Source organism: Diadema antillarum, unplaced genomic scaffold, assembly GCF_040938485.1.
Source record: "Diadema antillarum isolate AM-2024a unplaced genomic scaffold, OU_Dant_1.0 seq00000124_RagTag, whole genome shotgun sequence".
NCBI lineage: Eukaryota > Metazoa > Echinodermata > Echinoidea > Diadematoida > Diadematidae > Diadema > Diadema antillarum.
In genome coordinates, this window is record NW_027271204.1 from 351,798 (window position 1) to 372,365 (window position 20,568).

General features: G+C 38.2%; 1 protein-coding gene across 1 annotated transcript in view; it reads left to right on the plus strand.

Moving 5' to 3' along the window:
- LOC139727241 (solute carrier family 7 member 14-like) overlaps positions 1 to 20,568 on the plus strand; it is a 57,845-nt gene that overhangs the window by 18,900 nt on the left and 18,377 nt on the right. The window contains exon 2 of the mRNA XM_071638197.1: positions 18,638 to 18,935. Coding sequence (XP_071494298.1) covers positions 18,668 to 18,935 — 268 coding nt within the window. The 5' untranslated portion in view covers positions 18,638 to 18,667. The remainder of the gene's footprint in view (positions 1 to 18,637; positions 18,936 to 20,568) is intronic.

Here is a 20,568-nt window from a genome sequence, read left to right on the forward strand (position 1 = left end):
GCACAACATATATCTTTAAATGAGCAATATTTTAATGTCAGTTGATTCACGTGCTTGGTGTTTATTATGTACATTAACCTTTCAATGAACAGAGTGGTGAAACCATGCTGCCAAATAGAAGAAAGATATCATATCACTATAATTCATTTCGCAAAACTGATTGTAAAATTTGATTTTATATACATCAACCAGCCCGACATGGCACAGAATGAGAAAACAAAACGTTAGCAAAGCATAAGAAGTACCTGTTATTCCCACTCCAGCACAAAAGGGGGAGAAACTGTCATACTTGTCAAGGCATAATTATACTAACTACTACATTCATTATTTTGTTTAAAAATCGCTTTAGCATGAGTATGATACGCAGTTATAGAAACAAGACCAAAGATGTCTTTGACAAATCTTGTAGTTTCTTGTGAAATGAGCTTTTGTTGCCAATTTCCATTAGTCAAGTTATGTGTGACATATGTTGAGAGCTAAATTCCAGAGCATAAACATACCTCTGAAGTAACAATATATGCAAGTGGAATTCCCCTATAAACCAACATTCATAGAAATCATCTTGTTTCCTAGAAGCCTTCATGCGCCCCATATTATGACGCTCATGCTGGCACTCTTAAGGATGAAAAAAAAGACTCTAAACAACATGGACTTTGACATCTCTTCGAATGAGATGGAGAGTGTTATGTTGTCTTCTTCAGATGTGAACCTTGAGAACGTGCTATAGTGTGAAAATGCCTTAATATGACGGGAAATCTTAGGGCTCTTACATAACACTGGAATGGTGTTAGTTTCAACCCAGTCTGCACTCTGCTTTAATGTGATTTCAGCCTTACAATGGCACCTGTGCGTGCGCGTGACAGAGACATTATTAAACTCATTTAATTTCCCTCTATTATCTCCATCTGCGCGCATAAGGGTATTCTGCTCGGAGCATGTGCAGTACTACAGTATACGAGCAGCACGTTTTGTATTGTGCATACTTCGAGCATGCAGAACAAAAGATGCGTTGTAAATCTGCAGCGGGCGAGATGACATTCTCGTCAAACATCGAGTGTACCTTCACCAGACAATCGAATTCCGAAGTCCTCTTTTACAGAGAGTAAGGGATGGAGAGAGAGAGAGAGAGAGAGAGAGAGAGAGGGGGGGGGGGGGGGGGGGGGGGGGAGGGGGATGGGGGGAGAAAGAGTACACATATTTTAACACGTATACGTCACACACCAAATGCCAGATACTGTATTCACAACGCGCCGAGCTGGTTCCCGAGTGTTATTGAAATGACCTTTACATCAACTCTTTCCTCTTTTTTTTTTATTGAGCGCTTCATTCTCAATTCATTTGACAATCACAAAGTAGGGAGATGTTTTGTTACAATGAGGCCGATCAAAGATCATACTTGACAATTTCCACTGTGATCTTTCAACGAATAATGATAATAGTTGATCTTCTACAGTGCATAACATATCAAAATACCCTTATGCGCGCTTTACAAATTGTCAATTTTACACACACCTACGCAAACACCATAGCAAAAACAACAACAATGCATAGGTACGAAGCCACATTAGGTTTTTGAATGGCTGAGACATCCAAAAACAAAGTAAAACAAAGCAATCGTAATAAAGGGTGGTCCCACCTTTTGTTAACATCGCGTTGTTTTGGGTCTCTCAGCCATTTCAAAACCAATTTTCATCAAATAAAGGCTGGATGCCTCATAGAATTACATGCTCTTTCATATCTCATAAGAGGTTATCTAATATCTCACCCCAATTGTTAGAGACCTGAAGTGAAGTCTCAACACAAACTATGCGATCCCTTTAAATGTCTTTTTTTTTCAGGCGAAACATGGAACTACACTTGCAAACAACGTAAGACAAAGAATTTTGCGCGCCAGGAGTAATTACCAATGGCGCGAATGCGTGCAGTCGGATTAATTCTCCGCATATACAGCCGACTTGCTCTATCGTATCTCAGCTATTTGTTTTTTTCTTCGTCTTCTAAAGACTCATTTGGTACTCTCATACCGGTAGCTTTAACGATGCGGAAAGGAAAATTGGATTTGAATCGAAATCCTTAATGAGACGGCAAACACAGCGCAAAATATGCGGAAAGTGATCTTGGGATTTTAATCTCTCTCCCCTCTTGCCCCTCTCAACTGTCTATGGCTCGTCTTTCTCTCTCTCCCTCACTCCCCCTCTCTTATGTCTCCCCCTCCCTCTCTCTCTCTCTCTCTCTCTCTCTCTCTCTCTCTCTCTCTATCTATCTATCTATCGTATCTATCTATCTATCTATCTATCTATCTATCTATCTATCTATCTATCTATATTTATTTCTTAATCCAGTCTCTCCCTTATCACCCTGCCCTTTCTCTTTCCTCTCTTTATTTTCAGTGATCAGGTTTCATCTCCCCCTTTCTCCCATTATCAATCTACCTATCTAGCTATCTATCTGTACCTATCTATCTATATCTATTCTCCCCCCATACTCCCGTCCTTTCTCCTCTCTCTCTCTCTCTCTCTTTATATCCAGTGATTAGCTTTCTTCTTCCCTTCTCTTTCCATGTCTAATGTCTCTCTCACACATATCTCCCTCTCTCTCTCCCTCTCTATGTATCTATTTATCCATATTTCTATCTCTGTATCTATCTATCTATCTGTCTGTCTGTCTATCTATCTTTCTGTCCATCTATCTGTATCTGTCTATCCATCTTTATGTTTATCTATCTATCTATCTATCTATCTATCTATCTATCTCTTTATTTATGTATATCTATCTTTCTATCTATCTATCTATCTATCTATATCTATCTATCTATCTGTCTATCTATCTATCTATCTATCTATCTATCTATCTATCTATCTCTTCTCGCCCTATATCTCACTGCCCATATATTCTCTCTTTATCATCTTTCGTCTCTCTCACTATCTCACTCTCCTTCTCCAACTCTCCCTCCATCTCTCCGTCTATCTGTGCCCGACATCTTATTTGCTCAGTCTTAATTGATTGCCCCTGCATCACGGTGTGTAATATGTCCACTTAAGGATTCTCTCGAGAAACTCGAGGGAGGTATCTATCCCATGCAGCCAAACGTCGCTACCCCTCGCTTTAATCACTGTATGGGTGACAACGCGTCTATTCATTTATGCGTTCATCCCTTCGTCTGTCTGTATGTCTGTCTGTCTGTATGTCTGTATTTGTGGCTAGACACACATGCATTTCTGGCGATCTTTTTTTTTTTTTTTTTTGATTGTTCAGCTTGCTAAGTGTCGCCGATATGTCTGAAAGACAAAGTGTCTTTGGATTGGTTTATACAAGTCGATAAAGGAAAAAACTCAGTGATCTGATTATCCGATAAATTCACATCAGCTGCAGCTTTACGTATCTAGCTATGTATGCAGAATATGCATGTATCCTACATAATATCCAAATACACACACACACACACACACGCACACACACGCACACACACACATGTTCAGTCAAACAGACATACATGTATTATTTCCATACACACGGTTTTTATCAGTTTTGAAATAGAAAGTAAATGAAATGAAATTTGAAAGTGACAAATCATCAGGGTGTACTTTTATTGAACATTTATAGCATCTAGGAACAATTAATGCCTTAAGATGGATAATGATAACAATAGTATGCTTTAAAAGAAGAATAGCTCTGTTTACAGTATAATATGGGAATCATTGTACGAGTTTTCAACACATTTGAATGTAAGAGTAAAAACACGATCCTGCTCAAATTCGGTAATCAACTTTGGAAACCCCTTGATAAGTAATTCAAATACATAGTGGACAATGAATTATGCGAATGGATGTTTTAAATTTCTGTGGGATTTTGTAGACATAGCATTTACACAATTGCAAAAATGAAAAATATAAGAAATATTATTTGTACCTTTTCTCTATTTTCCTAAAATTCACTGTAGTGGACTTGCGTCCTTCTATATATATTCGTACATAAATTTGATAACTTTGACGTGATGCGTGGATAGCATCTAGCGACATTGTACATGAACAAACTATGCTTTCTAATTTGAAAGACTGGCTTAGTAAACCACATATTGAAGACTATAGGGTATTAACTTTCCCTTTCACTTCAAAGGAAATAACTGTAGTGGTAAAATAATAATACCTCTACCCTCTTTCCTCGGACGAATTGTTCTCAGAGCTTCTTCCTTTTGCATGGATAATGATTTGCCACAATTCCTGCACTCATACAAAATCCTCAAATAAGTTCAAGAGGATTATGTTTCAATACATAAAGGATTACAAAAAAGAACTAAGATTATCTGTAGGGAACCCCAATTTCAACAAAATGAACTCATTTTGTGTAAAATGCCTCACGACGAAGATTAAACAGGAACTCACTGAGCTCTGCTATAAGAGTTGTACCTCTTGGTCTTCGGAAAATATCTAGAATTACTTTTGGTCAGAAAGAAATTCACGCCGTCCACCATCTATACGTCAGCATTATACGACTGCTGTAAATTGATTACTCAAGCTTCCTGCCACACAAAGAATGTGTTATTATGTAAAATATTATTACATTGTTTGCTTTTGCGGCAGAGTCTCTCTTTTCTTTTTCGGCTCCAATTTCGTTCTGCTTTCACCACAACATGACGTAAGGCGGCGCCCTTTTATTTCCCAAATATTTACATTTTGTCATCAGTCTGAGGGGGCGGGCTCGTGATTTATTCCTTTCAACGCAAGATTATACAAGTGGTACACTTGAAGATGCAAGGGCGAGGAGGGGAATGGAATGAAGAAAGGAATAAAATCGTACTGGTCTGAATGTCAGCTCTCGCGGGAAACAAGGAGAGAGAACTGTTTATCACTTTTTTAGGAGCAACGCCCCCGACCTGTTTTTTGGGGAGTTAGAAATCACCTCAAAATGGCGGCAAGGACTGCCCCAGAGGGATATAGCCCTTGTTTATCCATGAAAGAATATCCCCCAACGACGGCCCACCTCCGGCATTTCATTGGTATCATAAAATGGCAGTCTGAAATGGATGCTACCAATAATGTCTTATAGCGCCTACGGATTAAGGTTTGTGGATGACCACCGCTGCGTGTTATAAAATGTCATGGAAACAAAAGCTTTTCGACTTATGACTTTCAGGTTTTAACTTTTGTCATTTTGCTTGCGAAAACACCCATGCAAAGCCAAACGTATGTTCAGTGACTTTGTGTGTGTGTGTGTGTGTGTGTGTGTGTGTGTGTGCGCGCGTATTTTCTATTTGTTATTTGTGTCAAAAATATGTGATTTTTCTGTTTGTACAGGGGCATCAGCTGATAATATTGTATTTGTATTGATTTGTACTTGATTTGCATTGATTCAAATGCCAATGAATAAAGACTATTCAAAAAAGTGTTTGCGTGTGTGTGTGTGTGTGTGTGTGTGTGTGTATGTGTGTGTGTGTGGTTCCGTGCGCCAATGAAGATCTTCACTGAAATCAATTTCGGTGAAACGTGCTGATATTGTAGTTAATTCTTATCTGTAATGATTCATGTTACTCCTCTTTCTTCCTCATATTCTTCATTTGGTTCTGTTTCTTTTTCGTGGCTGTCTTCTTCTTCTTCTTTTTCTTCTTGGGGGGGGGGGGGGGTGGAACTCCTTGGTTTCATGTAAAATGATCTATTATATACCTCATTTCTAGAATCCTCTCATCTGATTGGTTAAAAGGGGAGTCATGAAAATAACTGTGCCCTATTTTTGAGTTACTGTGACCGGAGCCCGGGCACAGTTAGGAAATAGGTTTTAGAGACAGTCGCAACCCCGTACACGTAGATCGCTCATATGTACGCACCAATGATACGACCGCGCGCATTCAATCAGCGTGCTGTAAAAGAGACTAGCGGACTGGTTTGGAGACAATCGCAACCCCGTAGTACACGTAACGTACACGTAACTGTACACATCACTGTACGCACCAATGATACGACCGCCGCGCTGTCGATCAGCATTGATTACGAGTGCTGTAAAAGAGACTAGAATCTATATTTTCGGTATATAAAACAAATAATGACTGCTTGATATTCGGGGTACAGTTAAAATTACGTAGGCCCTCGGTGATGTGAAAACCGTAACTATGCCCTCAGCTTCGCTTCGGGCATAGTTACGGTTTTCACATCACCTTGGGCCCATAATTTTAACTGTGCCCCTCATAGCAGTCATTATTTGTATACTATCATGGAAAAATGCCTCACATGCCTATGACTTTAGCTGCAAAGGAACACTGGTTCATCCTGAGAACATGTTTGTTAATGTTGTTGAAATTATCATTATTATCATTGTTACGATTACTGCAACCCTATAAATCTAACAATGATATTGAAATTGATATCAGTAATAATAAAACTAATAATAGTAATGATGATAATTTCAATTATGGCAACTTACCAATTAGTGTTATTACCCTTTCAGTCAGCGCTGAACAAGGAGACCATGTTCCTCGAAATAAGAGAAAAGAAAATTCAAACAGACTAGCAAGATATATTATTCAGGTGCAAAGAAACTATGACAGATCCCCTGCTCAAAAGTCAAATCCCAGTGCATCGCAGTATACGCTGTCAACAAGAAAAACAACATGATATTTTCTGGTAAGAAATTGAAAGCATAGATGCTTATTTGCTCTTCGCTTATTTATTTTTCAATGTATATTGGCGTAAACTCGAACTACTCATCTTAAATTACATGTCACGTGACTCCGATGGCTATAAAGACGTGCGAAGGGGGCGCCAAATTAACAACACTAATCAGTGCTAATGCCCAGACACGTATCCTAGACTGAACGTCCATTCTATGCGTGTATACATTTGAGATCTTTTTATTATCTTGACGATGGACTTTTCTTTTTATGACAGCTTAATTCCGAAGATGGATATAACGGGAAATGTACAAGTCCTAATGGCGGTGACATTCGTTCCATCACGTTCCTACACCCCCCCCCCCCTCTCTCTCTCTCTCTCCCTCTCTTTTCATTGCTATCAGTTTGTCATTATACAGTGTTATATAGACTGTGCACATCACAGTTTCTATTCAAAAGCTGCCTCAAGGACATATCACGAAATGGCAGATCAGAGGTTATATATTACTGTTGCTTTTAATAGAATATTGAATTCATGGCAATCATGCATGTAGCGAATATAAAGTAGGTCGCTTCATCAACGTAGAGTATAGTGCGCGAGCATATTTTTAACATGACTAGTTTTATTTTGTTCATTGTCAGTGCTAAAAGGCAGCGCAAGAACGGAATAGCCGATGCGAAACTGGAGGAGGAATTTCTATTAATAGCAGTAACAGAGTTATGCCTAGCCGCTTTCAAAAATTATATCTCTCGTGCACAAAATTGCCCATTTGGATGATTTTTTTAAACAGAAATCGTCTACCGCCTTTACTAGCCTGATTTTTTACTATAACGATTATAAAGTTTGCACACCTTTGTGTGGACAAACATGCATATCTACACACACACACACATACACACACGCACACCCTCACACACACACACACACACACACACACACACACATGTTTGTAAAAATGTGAATGGGAAATTTTAAAAATCTACCACCTAAATAGAGCACAGCAGTTTCCCTCTACGACTTTATAGAAAAGGAAAAAAATGAGCTTTAAAGTGTTTTAAGATCATCACTGTGCATGCAATATACTTAAAAGTCAAACTTTTGGAATTATTTTTGCCACTGATCGCCAGAGATAACGGATATTTGATCTCATTGGCGAGATAAGAGTGTTACAAATTTTGTAATATCGACCTGTTCTTCTTTTGGTCGTCATGGTTACGACAACATGGATGACTGCATTTTCACGACACTGATTTTATTCTCTGTCGTGGTCCTGCACTGGAAAATCACATGAATGTAGAACATTGTCTATAGCCTCAATATTGAAGATGTGATTTTTGTTTGTTTGTTTGTTTGTTTGTTTGTTTGTTTGTTTGTTTAAGGTATTAGACAGCATCTTACACCTTGCCTAATGTTAAGTATTCAGAAGAGTCTGCATATAAAATAACAAGGACCATTATAACAACAACAACTACTACAACAATAACAACAACAGCAGCAGCAACAACAACAACACTGTTATTCATTGTTTTATGTTTAACACATTTGATGTGGCGCTGTGTCTTCGGGATGCTCAGGGATGCATGTATACTGCAAGAATATGATGTTCACAACATAAATATTTTTATACCAGGACGACATCCACTCCTGTCTATGGTTCTCGTCTTCATGAAAATATAGCAAAAAACAAACAAACAAACAAACAAACAAACAAACAAACAAAAACAAAGAAATCAAGCAAACAAACACTAAAAATGGAATCCTATAGCTTAATTGACACGTTTAAGGTGGTAAATAATTTTGGGTAATAGGTTTCCATTTTACACATGATTTCATCATAACAGCATGATTTGTACATGTATTTCAAAAGACATCGAATGTTATTTTCTTCAGTCATACTCTGATAGATTAAAAGTAATCAATGTCCCTTAATCTACATCTTTGAATATCCTTTCCGTCGTATCCAAAGGGGAAAAATCCGCATTGCATTTCATTCACTTTCATTTACATAATAAAATAATATCAAGAGTTTATTATACACATTCGATGAGGTAATTATTGTTGTGGTTTTCCATGTCTATTATTCCGTAGCTCCATTCTGTGATGCTTAATTATTTCGTAAGACATTAGACATCTTCCCTTACACATAGCTCATAATGTGTGCCCCAAAAGTCTATATCTTTGAATATCCTTTCTGTTTATTATCCAAAGCTCAAGTCGTACCAGTGCACCGAGCAGCATTTCATATACTCGCTCTCCTTCGGGAAGAATCTTGTGAATAAACGCAACGCGTACTTGAGCTCTTGTTCCGCCAGCGGAGCGGGCAGACCGTGCTAGCGCCCGTGTCCGGCGTGTCTGGTTACGTAGCCCATGGAATCTTAGCTCACCTGATTGGTTTCCCAAGAGAGCACAGAAAAAAGGGAAGACGAAATCATTAACATATCTACCGGCATCTGCGTCGGTTATTTTTCCGCAGTCTTAAGCAATCTGTACCAAGGAATGACCATAAGAGTTGATTTTATTTTGTCTTATTTTATCACCGGCCTGTTTTCTTTGTAAAGCCCTGTGGAATCACATACATGTGTACTTGTCAGAGCGCAATTGTATGATTATCATTACTTCACTTCTCCATGTTCCTCGATCCTCTCACTCTTGGGGAGACCACAGTTTTTCCTATGCCGGTCCTTCTCTCTGGAACAATCTTCCCCTTTCTCTTCGTCAGGCTTCCTCAACCAATTCCTTTAAGCAACTCCTTAAAACACATATGTTTAATTCCCAATCGTGAATGAATGTGATTGTTATAATTTGAGTCGTTTTGTACACTGTATAAGTTACTGTATAATTTGTACATGAAGGGTTTTTCTTATGTTCTGAGATTGATTTCGTTATGTATAGTAAGCATCTTGTTTTTGTTTGTATTTCATTTGCTATTTCATATATGTAAGAGCGCCATGAACATCATTACTGATGGACTTCAGCGCTTTATAAGAGGCCACTATTATTATTATTATTTATTATTACCATAAATTTCCTTGTTATCAATATCATTATTGTTCTAATTATCTTAATCATTACCATTCTAATCACTGTTGTCATAATAGCACAATTGCTATAATTATCACCAAGATGAGAAGTTTTATCGTCTTTATCATAATAGTCTTAATCAAACGCCAGTGATCCAAATTTAGCATTGTGTATTTAGGTTTATTATATACATATATATAATACATATATATTCCTGTTGTGATATGAACATGACTTCACCCATGTAAGAACACTGACGTTTGTATGAATTAAATCTAGAATGATTCAAATTAAATAAACGCTCTCAGCTTCATCATATTAATTGGAGTTTTAATATTATTTTCTTTGGTTAATAAAAGTATTAGCGACCCCCCCCCCTCCCTAAAAAAAAAAAGAATATTAAGAAACCTTCCAATAACTACTTTCGGAAACAGAAATGTTCATTTCTCAAACTTTTTATCATTTCTGAATTCCATGCGTAAAATTATCTACACTATTCATTCAGCATACACACGCAGACACTACTACACAGACACAGACACCAGCGCACCCACTCACACACACACACACACACACACACACACACACACACACACACACACACGCTTATATATGAATATCTATTTATATGTATTTCTATACATTTACTGATACTTGTTTATTCATTTATTTTATAAATATATATCAATTATATTCATATCAGACATTAGCGGTCTTCTTATTATCAGAAGTGGCCAAACAGCATACGATCATGATTTAACAAAACGCATGTTGAAAGTGCATGTATATGACGCACACACATGTACCCAGAAACCCCTACTCGCACATAGAGGGGGAAATAAAACTTGACACGTCAAACTAGATGTAGAAGTCGTGTCGTGCGTATTCATATCCGCCGATGACACTTTTACGGAGCCAACGCGGAAGGTTGAGCGTCGTAAGTGCTCGGGCACTGCTGCCGTCGAGTTTAATTTCTGTCGATCTGACGTGACAATAGTAACCCCAACACGACCTACCTATAGCAGGCACTGCTAGCTGTACTACATTGCGTCGCAAGTGCATACGCGTACTTACAGGGTACGATGTAAAAAGAGAAGATAACATATTATGGCGGGTAGAAAGTGGCGCCAGATAATGTAGGGCCTACTGTAATAGTCATGTTGTACACGGTGCAAGACTGTGCTTGCACATTGTGTTCACGTTGGCCAAACTATACCTGCATACGGGACATCTATATCTCAGAAGGCACTGATTCTATCTCTGGGTTACATTATTAATATACAAGTGTACAAGACTGGCTCGGCGGTCGAACTGCACGTACGAGTGTCCGGCGTTTGGGCAGGATAGATCAGGTTCTTATATTGACCTATTTCTCATCGATAATTTAATTAGATTAACTTTTAGAGCGCCCGCCATCCCGTTCGTGATGAACCGGGGTAAGATGCGGTGACCATACCGCTACGTATCGTTCTATCGCGATGCGTTGTGTGCATTCATATAATAACCATGAACATTGCGTGTGTGTGTGTGAGTTTGTGTTACCCGAGTGCGTTATGAGTGTATATAATGTGTGTTCATGAGTGGCTGTATTTAGTGTGTGTGAGAGTGTGCGTGAGAGGGTCATTACAATAGTGAGTGTGTCTGTATAAGTTTATGAAGGCTTCCATAATGAGAAAGTGTTTACAAATGGGTGTGCCCATGCGTTTGTTGCCTTCATAGACAAATTGTGTGTGCCTGCGTAATGCTATAGGCGGTACAGGTGGATGAAATTTAGTACATGTCGATTCATTTGAATGATTAACGAAAAGTCCATCTTTCTCGAACTTTATATAGATGTTTATTCGTGAGCCAGTCCTACACCTCCTCTTGCACCAAATACTTAATACATCATATAGCTTTTGACTAATAAACATGATAAATGACTTGATATTCATGTGGACAGCACTATTATACAATGCTGTGTGCAGCTGCGACATCAGAGATACAGCATTATGCAGGTCTAAATTCTACTCATTTTGTTTTTCAAAAGAAAAAAAAACAAAAGGGGGTATCAGCAATTTTTTGACGGGTCTGGTTCCACATAGGAACATTGTTTGTTTTGTCAATTTTATTTTATAAGTATTACATGAACGTTATATTGTTTATGTCTAATAACAGCACAGCATCTTTAAAGTGTGATCATTCTTCCTCCGGTAACCATGGAAATGCCCGTACATGTAACGCGATAACAGGGAGAAAACATAGACTGAATGTTATTCTGTTAACGGCCGTGTTTCTTTTCTTGACATTAATAAGACATGATGCAAACATAATCAAGGAAACTGCTGAGTAAATTATTGAATTATTCAATGAGTTTAACTTCGTTGCATTGCATTTTTTTTTAAATCAGTCTAAGAGTTGACCTAGATTCATCTCCAATATCTATACTTTCCCCATATTACTTCTATAACCGCTTCAAATTCTGCTCATCGTATCTCAGTGTTAGTTCATCCTTTGAAACAACCTTTGAAGCTCTGCCTACATAAATGAAGGAGACAAACTTATTTGGTCACAGATCATGTTGACAGATTTTAAAAGGAAAGAAAACACATAACGACACTATGAGTTATCTGCCGGTCTCATACAGATGCGAGTCTCCCTATTTCCTCATTATATAGACCAGGAGAACGTTATGACAAAGCGAACCCATTTTTATGCCTCGTGTGTGATGAGGTTCTGAATCGGCGTGACGTCAGAGTATACCCACCGACTGATTTCCTAATCATAGCCACCTAATAGAACATAGTGCGCTCGCACGGCAACTTTCATTACACTGTTCTATGCACTATGCAGACAGCCATGGCCTATAAAATGCAGCAACGGGGAACAAGAAGGATGCGCGGGCTGTTTTGTGCACCGTGCAAATCATGGATGTGGTATTGGCTAGACATTCCTCACATGATGGATTTATACCCCACATCTGTTGAAATATTTCATCGACTGGAAATTGATAACCTTTCCCCCGTTGATATTTCGAGGATAAAACTAAAATCCCGTGCATTGCAATCCAGGAAGGGTAATGAAACCGTAAAATCGTTTGATACCCACTAGAGTCGGCACATCAAGTACCAAATTTCAATAACCATTTCTCCTGTAGACAACAGGAGCAGATACAAAATGATGAAACTGATATATATATATATATATATATATATATATATATATATGTATATATTATATATATATTATATTATAGATGTATTATATATATATATATATATATATATATATATTCATATTTTATGTATTCTTTTTTTACTTTACAAATATTGCACGTAATAACTATGATGAACTTGCATGTTCCATAAATCAAGTAGGCTAATGAAGAATCCATATGAAGGTAAATAAAGAAGAATACTATACCAAACTAACAAGCAAAAAATCTGTTAAACACAGAGTTTCTGTTAGATGGAAGTGCGATATACCCATTGCACTTCCCGATGAATTAAGTTGTTACCGTCTTCTCTTGTACCTCATTGTTACATTCACCTATAGACTCTGCCACCAATCGACAAAAGGATGTGCCATGACAGAACTCAAATACAACACTGTCAGAAAGAAATTAGTATTTGATAAAGTCTTAAGTGCTTTATACCAATGATTTACACAATAATCATTGCATTACACCTTCGAGGACGAGGCTTGTTCTTTTTCATCGTTTCCTTTGCAAATAAGTGAATGCATTAAAAGTCAAAGTGTTCTGTATTCTGAAACTGCTATAATAGGATTTTTTTTCAATTTAATCTAAGAAAGTATAGCCTTCGTAATTTCTGTTTCCTCCATCATGACACCTTAACGATGAGCATGGGTACTTCAGTAAACGATGACAAATTTTCAAGTCAGGACTGATAAGTCCTTACTCTCTTTCTAATCTTCAATGTATGTACCACATACTACACACATAATGTATGTACTTTAGTTATCATGATTATTGGCTATAATGCACATTGTTGCTGATCCGTCACTTCCAGTCCACTATGGTTGTTGGTGTTGTTTTTTAAGCACATTTTGTCGGTGGGTAAACTTGCTTTAGTTTCCCTCTGGTTGTGTTTCTGTATTTCTCGTCGATCAAAGTTACCAAAAGTGTAGGGAATAAGGGAATTTCCATGGATCACTCGTGTCTTTGTTGCAATGGTCTGTAGCACGTCTCACACCTTTTCGCCTCCACTTCAATGTGCCATTCCCCCGGCACGATGAAATGCATTTGCTTCACACCAACGTGCGCGCATGCAAAATTCAAGTGGCTGGTGACCCGGCGCACCACCGTCCAGGATCGCGTGACGCCAAGTAGCGAAAGACACGATAGGTCAAAGCAAATAAAAACCTCAGGCGACGGAGGATGACATTCACCAGGTGGAGGGGGGGGGGGTGGTGTAATGGGGCAGGAGGGCAGGGATACACGGGTTCGCTCTTATAGATTGGACATAATCCATGATATCATGACTGCATGGTATCATAATGTGGTACAGTTGGAGTGCTAACCCTCTGAAATGGTCCATCTATATCTACCCACTCGAGAACAATGGGCGAAGTATGCAGATCCTTTGACCTGCGCCCCAGGTGATTTTATATAGCAATAGGCAGCAAACGGCATCAACCAGGCATATTGACCTGTACAATAAGAAGAATAAGATGTTTAATTGAATATACAAAATATTCAGCAGTCAATTTAAAGTGGCGAGTAACCGTCAATTTTGTTTATAGATCATTGTGGCTCTTAAATTTTTGCAGACATTTCATTTTACACATAATAGTCAAACGTGCGTATGTGTATAACCGACATACAGTATATATGTCACCCGTTGTTGTTGTTATTGCGTGATAATGTGTTTGTGTACTGTCAAGACGGAGTAATGTTGATTCAGCGCAGGTGGCTGGTCCCTCTACTGCGGCGACAGCTTCCACGTTCGGTTCTCGGGTCTTATCGATTCCACATTGATTACATCTTTGACAGAAAACCAAACCAAACCAAACCGAACCAAACCAAAACAAAACAAAACAACAGTCACACACTGATCCTTAGATTCGCCTGCGCATTTATCTGTTACTTGAAGAAAACAATCGTCGTATCAAAGTGTTTTTTTTTTCAAAGATGATAATCATTTCTTTCAGTTGGCCATAAATAACAAATTATCGTGGATGTAATTTTCGAATTTCAAGCGTTGTTATGTGTTATGATTTAAAAAAAAAAAGTTTTTTTTTCCTTGTTCTGAGATGGTGCTGATGGGAATATTTCATTTCGCTGTTCGAACAAAAAAAAAAGTGAAGACCTTAATGGATACGGTAATTTTTCGACGAATCTGTTGTTATCTTTCTTTGGTGCTTGTACTTCACAAGTCTTTATTTAAAGGAAGGCAGACGAACACTACAATTAGTTCTGAGAACTAACAACAAGAACAAATAAGCACGATATTGCATTCTACTTCGTTTCCCTAATGCAAGGAACCATTTCTTTAGGCTCTAATTCGTTTGTAATAAATAGAAATCTACTCGTCTTAACTTCACAGCAAGAACGAGTGACGCTCTATCAGCAGAATGCCAAAATCCAAATGTTAATCGTCAGAAGTTGTTTGAAGTGTGTGTTATAGTCAAGACGTTTGTTCTTGTCAAGTCGTATATCTTGATTGGTGGTGTTTTTGTATGTTTATTTGTTTACATGTCTGTCTGTGTATACCTGAATGCTTCTTTTTTTTCGCTGTGTAGCCCTACATCATGGCGTATGCATTCCGAAAAGATACATGCTCCATCCCTGCGAAGGAAAATAGGAGTTGCGTCATTCGTGTGTATTATTGACAATCGGATTAAGATGTATTTCACCAGCCAGACTCAGGCGCGGGAATAAAATTCAATATTTCATCAAGGCTGCGCGCAGACAACGGGCAATATGGCGGGAAAAATGCACGGGATCTGGCTTGTGTCTCATGTACATGTAGATAAGTTGATGGACAATGTGAGTGAGGCACGATGTGCTCTCGGTTCCACGGGATTTACTCCCTCTGATTACATGAGGTATTCTACACGTCCCCCTCCACTCGACAGAAAGAGACAAGGACATGGATAGATAGATAGATTGATAGATAGATAGATAGATAGATAGATAGATAGATAGATAGATAGATAGATAAATAAATAGATAGATGGATGGATAGATAGATAGATAGATAGATAAATAGATAGATGGATGGATAGATAGATAGATAGATAGATAAATAGATAAATGGACTGACAGACAAAGAAAAAAATAAGGAATGAGAGAAAGAGAGAAATTTTGGAAGGGCAAAACGAGGAAAACTTAAAGGAAGATCATTGCCATTCGCTGAGTCAGCGTAGTTGGGTCCAATTGCGATACGTGATATTCACACCAGACCATCTGACCAAGATTCCTATACTCGAGTTGGGCAGAAATGAATACATTATAAAACAGACTGCATTGAAGTGTTGGAGGGAGATGGGGAGGGAACGTGAGGGAGGCTCTCAGGGGGAGGGACAAACGAAGATATGAATGAGCGTGAGTGAGTTATAGAGAGGACACATACAAGGGGGGTTGATGAGTATATTGATGTGTGTGTGTGTGTGTGTGTGTGTGTGTGTGTGTGTGTGTGTGTGTGTGTGCACGCGCACGTGTGTGTTTTGTGTGGAGAGGAAGAGAGCAGGCAGATGCAAGAAGACAAGCACGAATAGGTGCGCTCACGGATAAATCATCGAGGATGAATGCAGGTTGGCAGGTGTATTCCTAGCTTTATTTGGCAGCACGCAATACGAGTGTTCAGTGATCTAACGGAAGTGGTGTCGATATTCATCTCATATCAGCCTTCATCCTTTTCCCACTAAAGGTTAGTCACGTCTCTAAATCAATACGACGTTATTGTGAAATAGCCACATTAAAAAATAAGACAACAAAGATAGACCGCGCAATATTGGAAATGACAATGAGAATATGTTACTGTTGTAAATGAATATCGGTGAAAGATGACGTCACTGTAATGAAGAGGAGAGTGAGTAGATCTCCCCCCCCCCACTCCCCTCTGTCTCTTACTTATTCTCTTATGTTTTTGTATCCTTTATACTTCCCCCTTTTTTAACATTCCACATACGTTCTCCAGCTCTTCATACATGATTAACCAACCATTCGTCATCCTTTCTAGGAACGGCGCGATTGAAGCCGCATCTATGCAAATGAGATTGTGTTTTTTTTTCCTCCGTTCCAATCACCACACAAACTACTTAGCCCTTCATCAATCTCTAACACAACGACTATACTTTCGTGACACTGACATTTTCCTGGTGAAAGTAGCAGTCTCTCGCTGGTACCGGCAAACTTCTCGTAAGGTTTTCCGTCTTTGACACGTGCTCTTATCTCATTAGCAGCAAGGCAGTGGTGTATTAATCTCTGATTGTCATATATTATTCATTTTTATGATATGCGCCATTATCTGTATATTACGAAGCCTAACCTCATATCCTTTAAAGCTGCTGCACTTATTTCCCCATAGGAATTGCGCTATGTACAGCAATTGGCCTATATGCTTTTGCCTTTTGCCTTTTTGCCTTTTTGCCTTTTGCTTTTGCAATGGAACAGCACAAAAAAAGATTAATCTCTAGTAAATGTATAAGGCAACATTCCCCATGATTACACAACATCAAATTTTCATAAAGAATGTGCTTTTAATTAACTACTAATCACATTAATTATACTCTTTTTCATCTCCCTTATTTGACATTATGGGTATTACGATGAGTCAACCTGATAAGCCCTCATCACTGTTTTTTTGGTATTTTATTAACTTTATATACGTATAAGCGTATATTTGCATGCCATTTAAGCAATGTACAATAGAATGATAAAGAGCACTGAGGAATAAAAAAAAAGACGTGATATGCTAATTGATTATTATGAAAGAGATCATCGTATTAAAGGAACCAATTTCGGGACCAAGGGGGAAGGGGAGAGAGAGAGAAAGAAAGCTAATCTACTTTACGTTTATATGCAATGTATGAATTCTGAATTTGAATTTAGTATCCAATGCAATATCATAATCATTGTACATGTTTACAAATAAAATTATGCAGTCACAGGAAAAAACAATATATGTGTATGATATATATATATATATATATATATATATATATATATATATATATATATATATGTTAGTGTGTGTGTGTGTGTGTGTATGTGTGTGAGTGTGTGTAAACGCAAATACTATAAACGTATAAGTCAGTATTCCAGCTTCCAATAATTATGATTAGCATAATGCCTTAAAAAAAGGGTAAAACAAATTCACACACACATCGAAAACATAATATGCCAAGACCTGTTTTCTTCTTCCCATCCCCATTACCATAATGAGACAACTTGAATTATGATACTCTTGCGGTTTGACGAGCTCTGTTTGCTTGGGGCTTTAATGCATCCCGGGTGAGATGGATGGAGTCATCGGCCTTGTTGGCAGTCAGTATGGAAGACTGAAGAGTGTGGTTACCAAGCAAGAAGATATAAGCTGGTAACGAGAAGAGCAAAAGACCAACAAACTACTGTACTGCGGTTGAAGATTCTCTCCTTGATTTGCATTTGCTGTCGCTACTACCAGCACGGATTTTTTTCTTTCTTTCCATCTGAGGAGATGACTGGATAGCTTATATCAAAGCTGCGCTACCATAGCTGCTTTTCCATGAGGTCCAAGGGGATGTGAGGACCACTTCACTGGGTTGTTCTGCAGCCTGCTCTTTGCGATGAATGGATGAAGAGGGATCTTTACATGCATGATTTGTGACGCTCTCACACACGGTACCTCCATGTTACGTCCTATCCGAGGGACAGGTGTTTATGCCTCTCACTAAGAGGGGACGGTATGATTCTTTCTCAATGTTTATTGTATATATGGTTGATATCTATAGGCCCATATCGTCGTGAACTTGTGTATTCTTACTTATGTACTTATTTCCTTCTGCATTTCCCTCCATCACATTCACAGGAAAGGAAGGAGATCGGGAAGGAAGGTATCATGGGGTTTCGAACCAACGTCACGGCGATCCTCCGCCGTTTAGTGAGGACCAAGTCTCTGGACCTTTACGGCGAGAAGGGGCCGGACGGAGAGGACATGCCGGGGCGCCTTCCCAAATGCCTGACCACTTTGGACCTCGTGTCCCTGGGCGTTGGAAGCTGTATGGGCACGGGGATGTATGTGGTGTCCGGTCTCGTGGCCCGGGAAATGGCCGGTCCAGGTGTGATTCTGTCCTTCACCATCGCTGCTATCGCCTCCATCCTGTCAGGTAAGAGCATGTCTAAAGAGGAGATGATTACATGACACGATGTGGTAAGGTACACTTATGACAGTGTTCCTTTCATGGGATGGGGATAGTATTGGTGGAGATGAGGATTGGACTTTTAACGTTTGCGAGATACCAAGAAACCATGCACTTCTGAAATAACACAGAGCATATACCATTCTAAAGGGAATTTAAAGTTTGTTTGATAAAAATCGTTTTTTTTAATGTCTGAGACATCCAAAAACAATGGAAAACAAATAATTTTTGGGTCTCACCTTTTATCATGATCGCTCTTTTTTGTATATGTCAGCCATTTCAAAACCAACTTTCATCAACTAAACATTGAATTCCTCTTTGAATTACATTCTATTTCATATTTCATAAAAGGTTTCTCCTGATCTCACAAATATATATATATATATATATATATATATATATATATCAACCGAAATTATGCAATTCCTTTAAAAACCTGATGGGATGGGAAATATAAAGAATGGAATGGAAACTTCTCACAGTTCTTCTTCAGACTCAACCCGTTGTACATCATGTAAATTAGTGTAAATAGTGTTAAAAATTTTGTGCACGCGTGACAGAAACATTATATCGGAGAAGAAATTGTCCCGATGATTAAGATTTGTATAACCCTTTTATAACCCTGAAAACTATATTCCTTTCGCAAGCTATATATTGTGCAGATATAGATAATTCAGACCTTTTAGCAGAATGACAAAATCAGATACTTCTTTCTGATTAGGTGTTAGAAGGAAAGAATACTAAATACTTCCAGTGAATTTACTTTGAGCCTTAATAATTCCAACAATTATTCTCGGTACGAAAGGGGAGTCTCTTCTCCAGTGATAGGCGTCGTTTTTCATCACTAGTAATCTCAAGTGTATTTCTGTAGGATTATTCTACATTGTTGGGAGACATTTTAAGGAATATACGTCTTTTAAGTTTGTTTTTTTATACGCATTCAGCGATAATTCAAGTGACAGCAAACTATTCCCGCCAAGAATTGGACATGCATACATCAATTTACCCCCAAAACTCTACAGGGCGATTTGCGGTCTATACATCATGAGATAAAACATTCCTGATGTTTCGTTATCATCCTCAACAGCGTACATGATCAAAATGCATCAATTATGAAGTGTTATTCCCATTAGTTCGTCGATCCGTCACGTTTTTCTAGTCGTGAGGTTCACGCAGAACCGCTCTTGCATGCCGTGTGCATCGAGCAGTACCAGACGCGCCTTCTGTCCCACTTTCGCCGAAAATAATGATAATGATAATGATAATCATAGTGATAATGTTGATGATGATGATAATAATAATGAAAGTAATAATGATAAATAATAACAATAATAATAATAATAATAATCATAATAATTATAATTATAATAATCAACAACATCATCATCATCAGTATAATAAGATATTCATGGTGCTTTTTATCACATGATTCAGACAGTGTCAAGTGCCTGGCCTACATTCTTCCATATTCATACTACTACTGCGACTTCTACTATACTCCTACTGTTACTACTATTACTACTACTACTACTACTACTGCTAATAATAATAATAACAATAACAATAATAATGATAATAACAGTAATAATGATGATATACT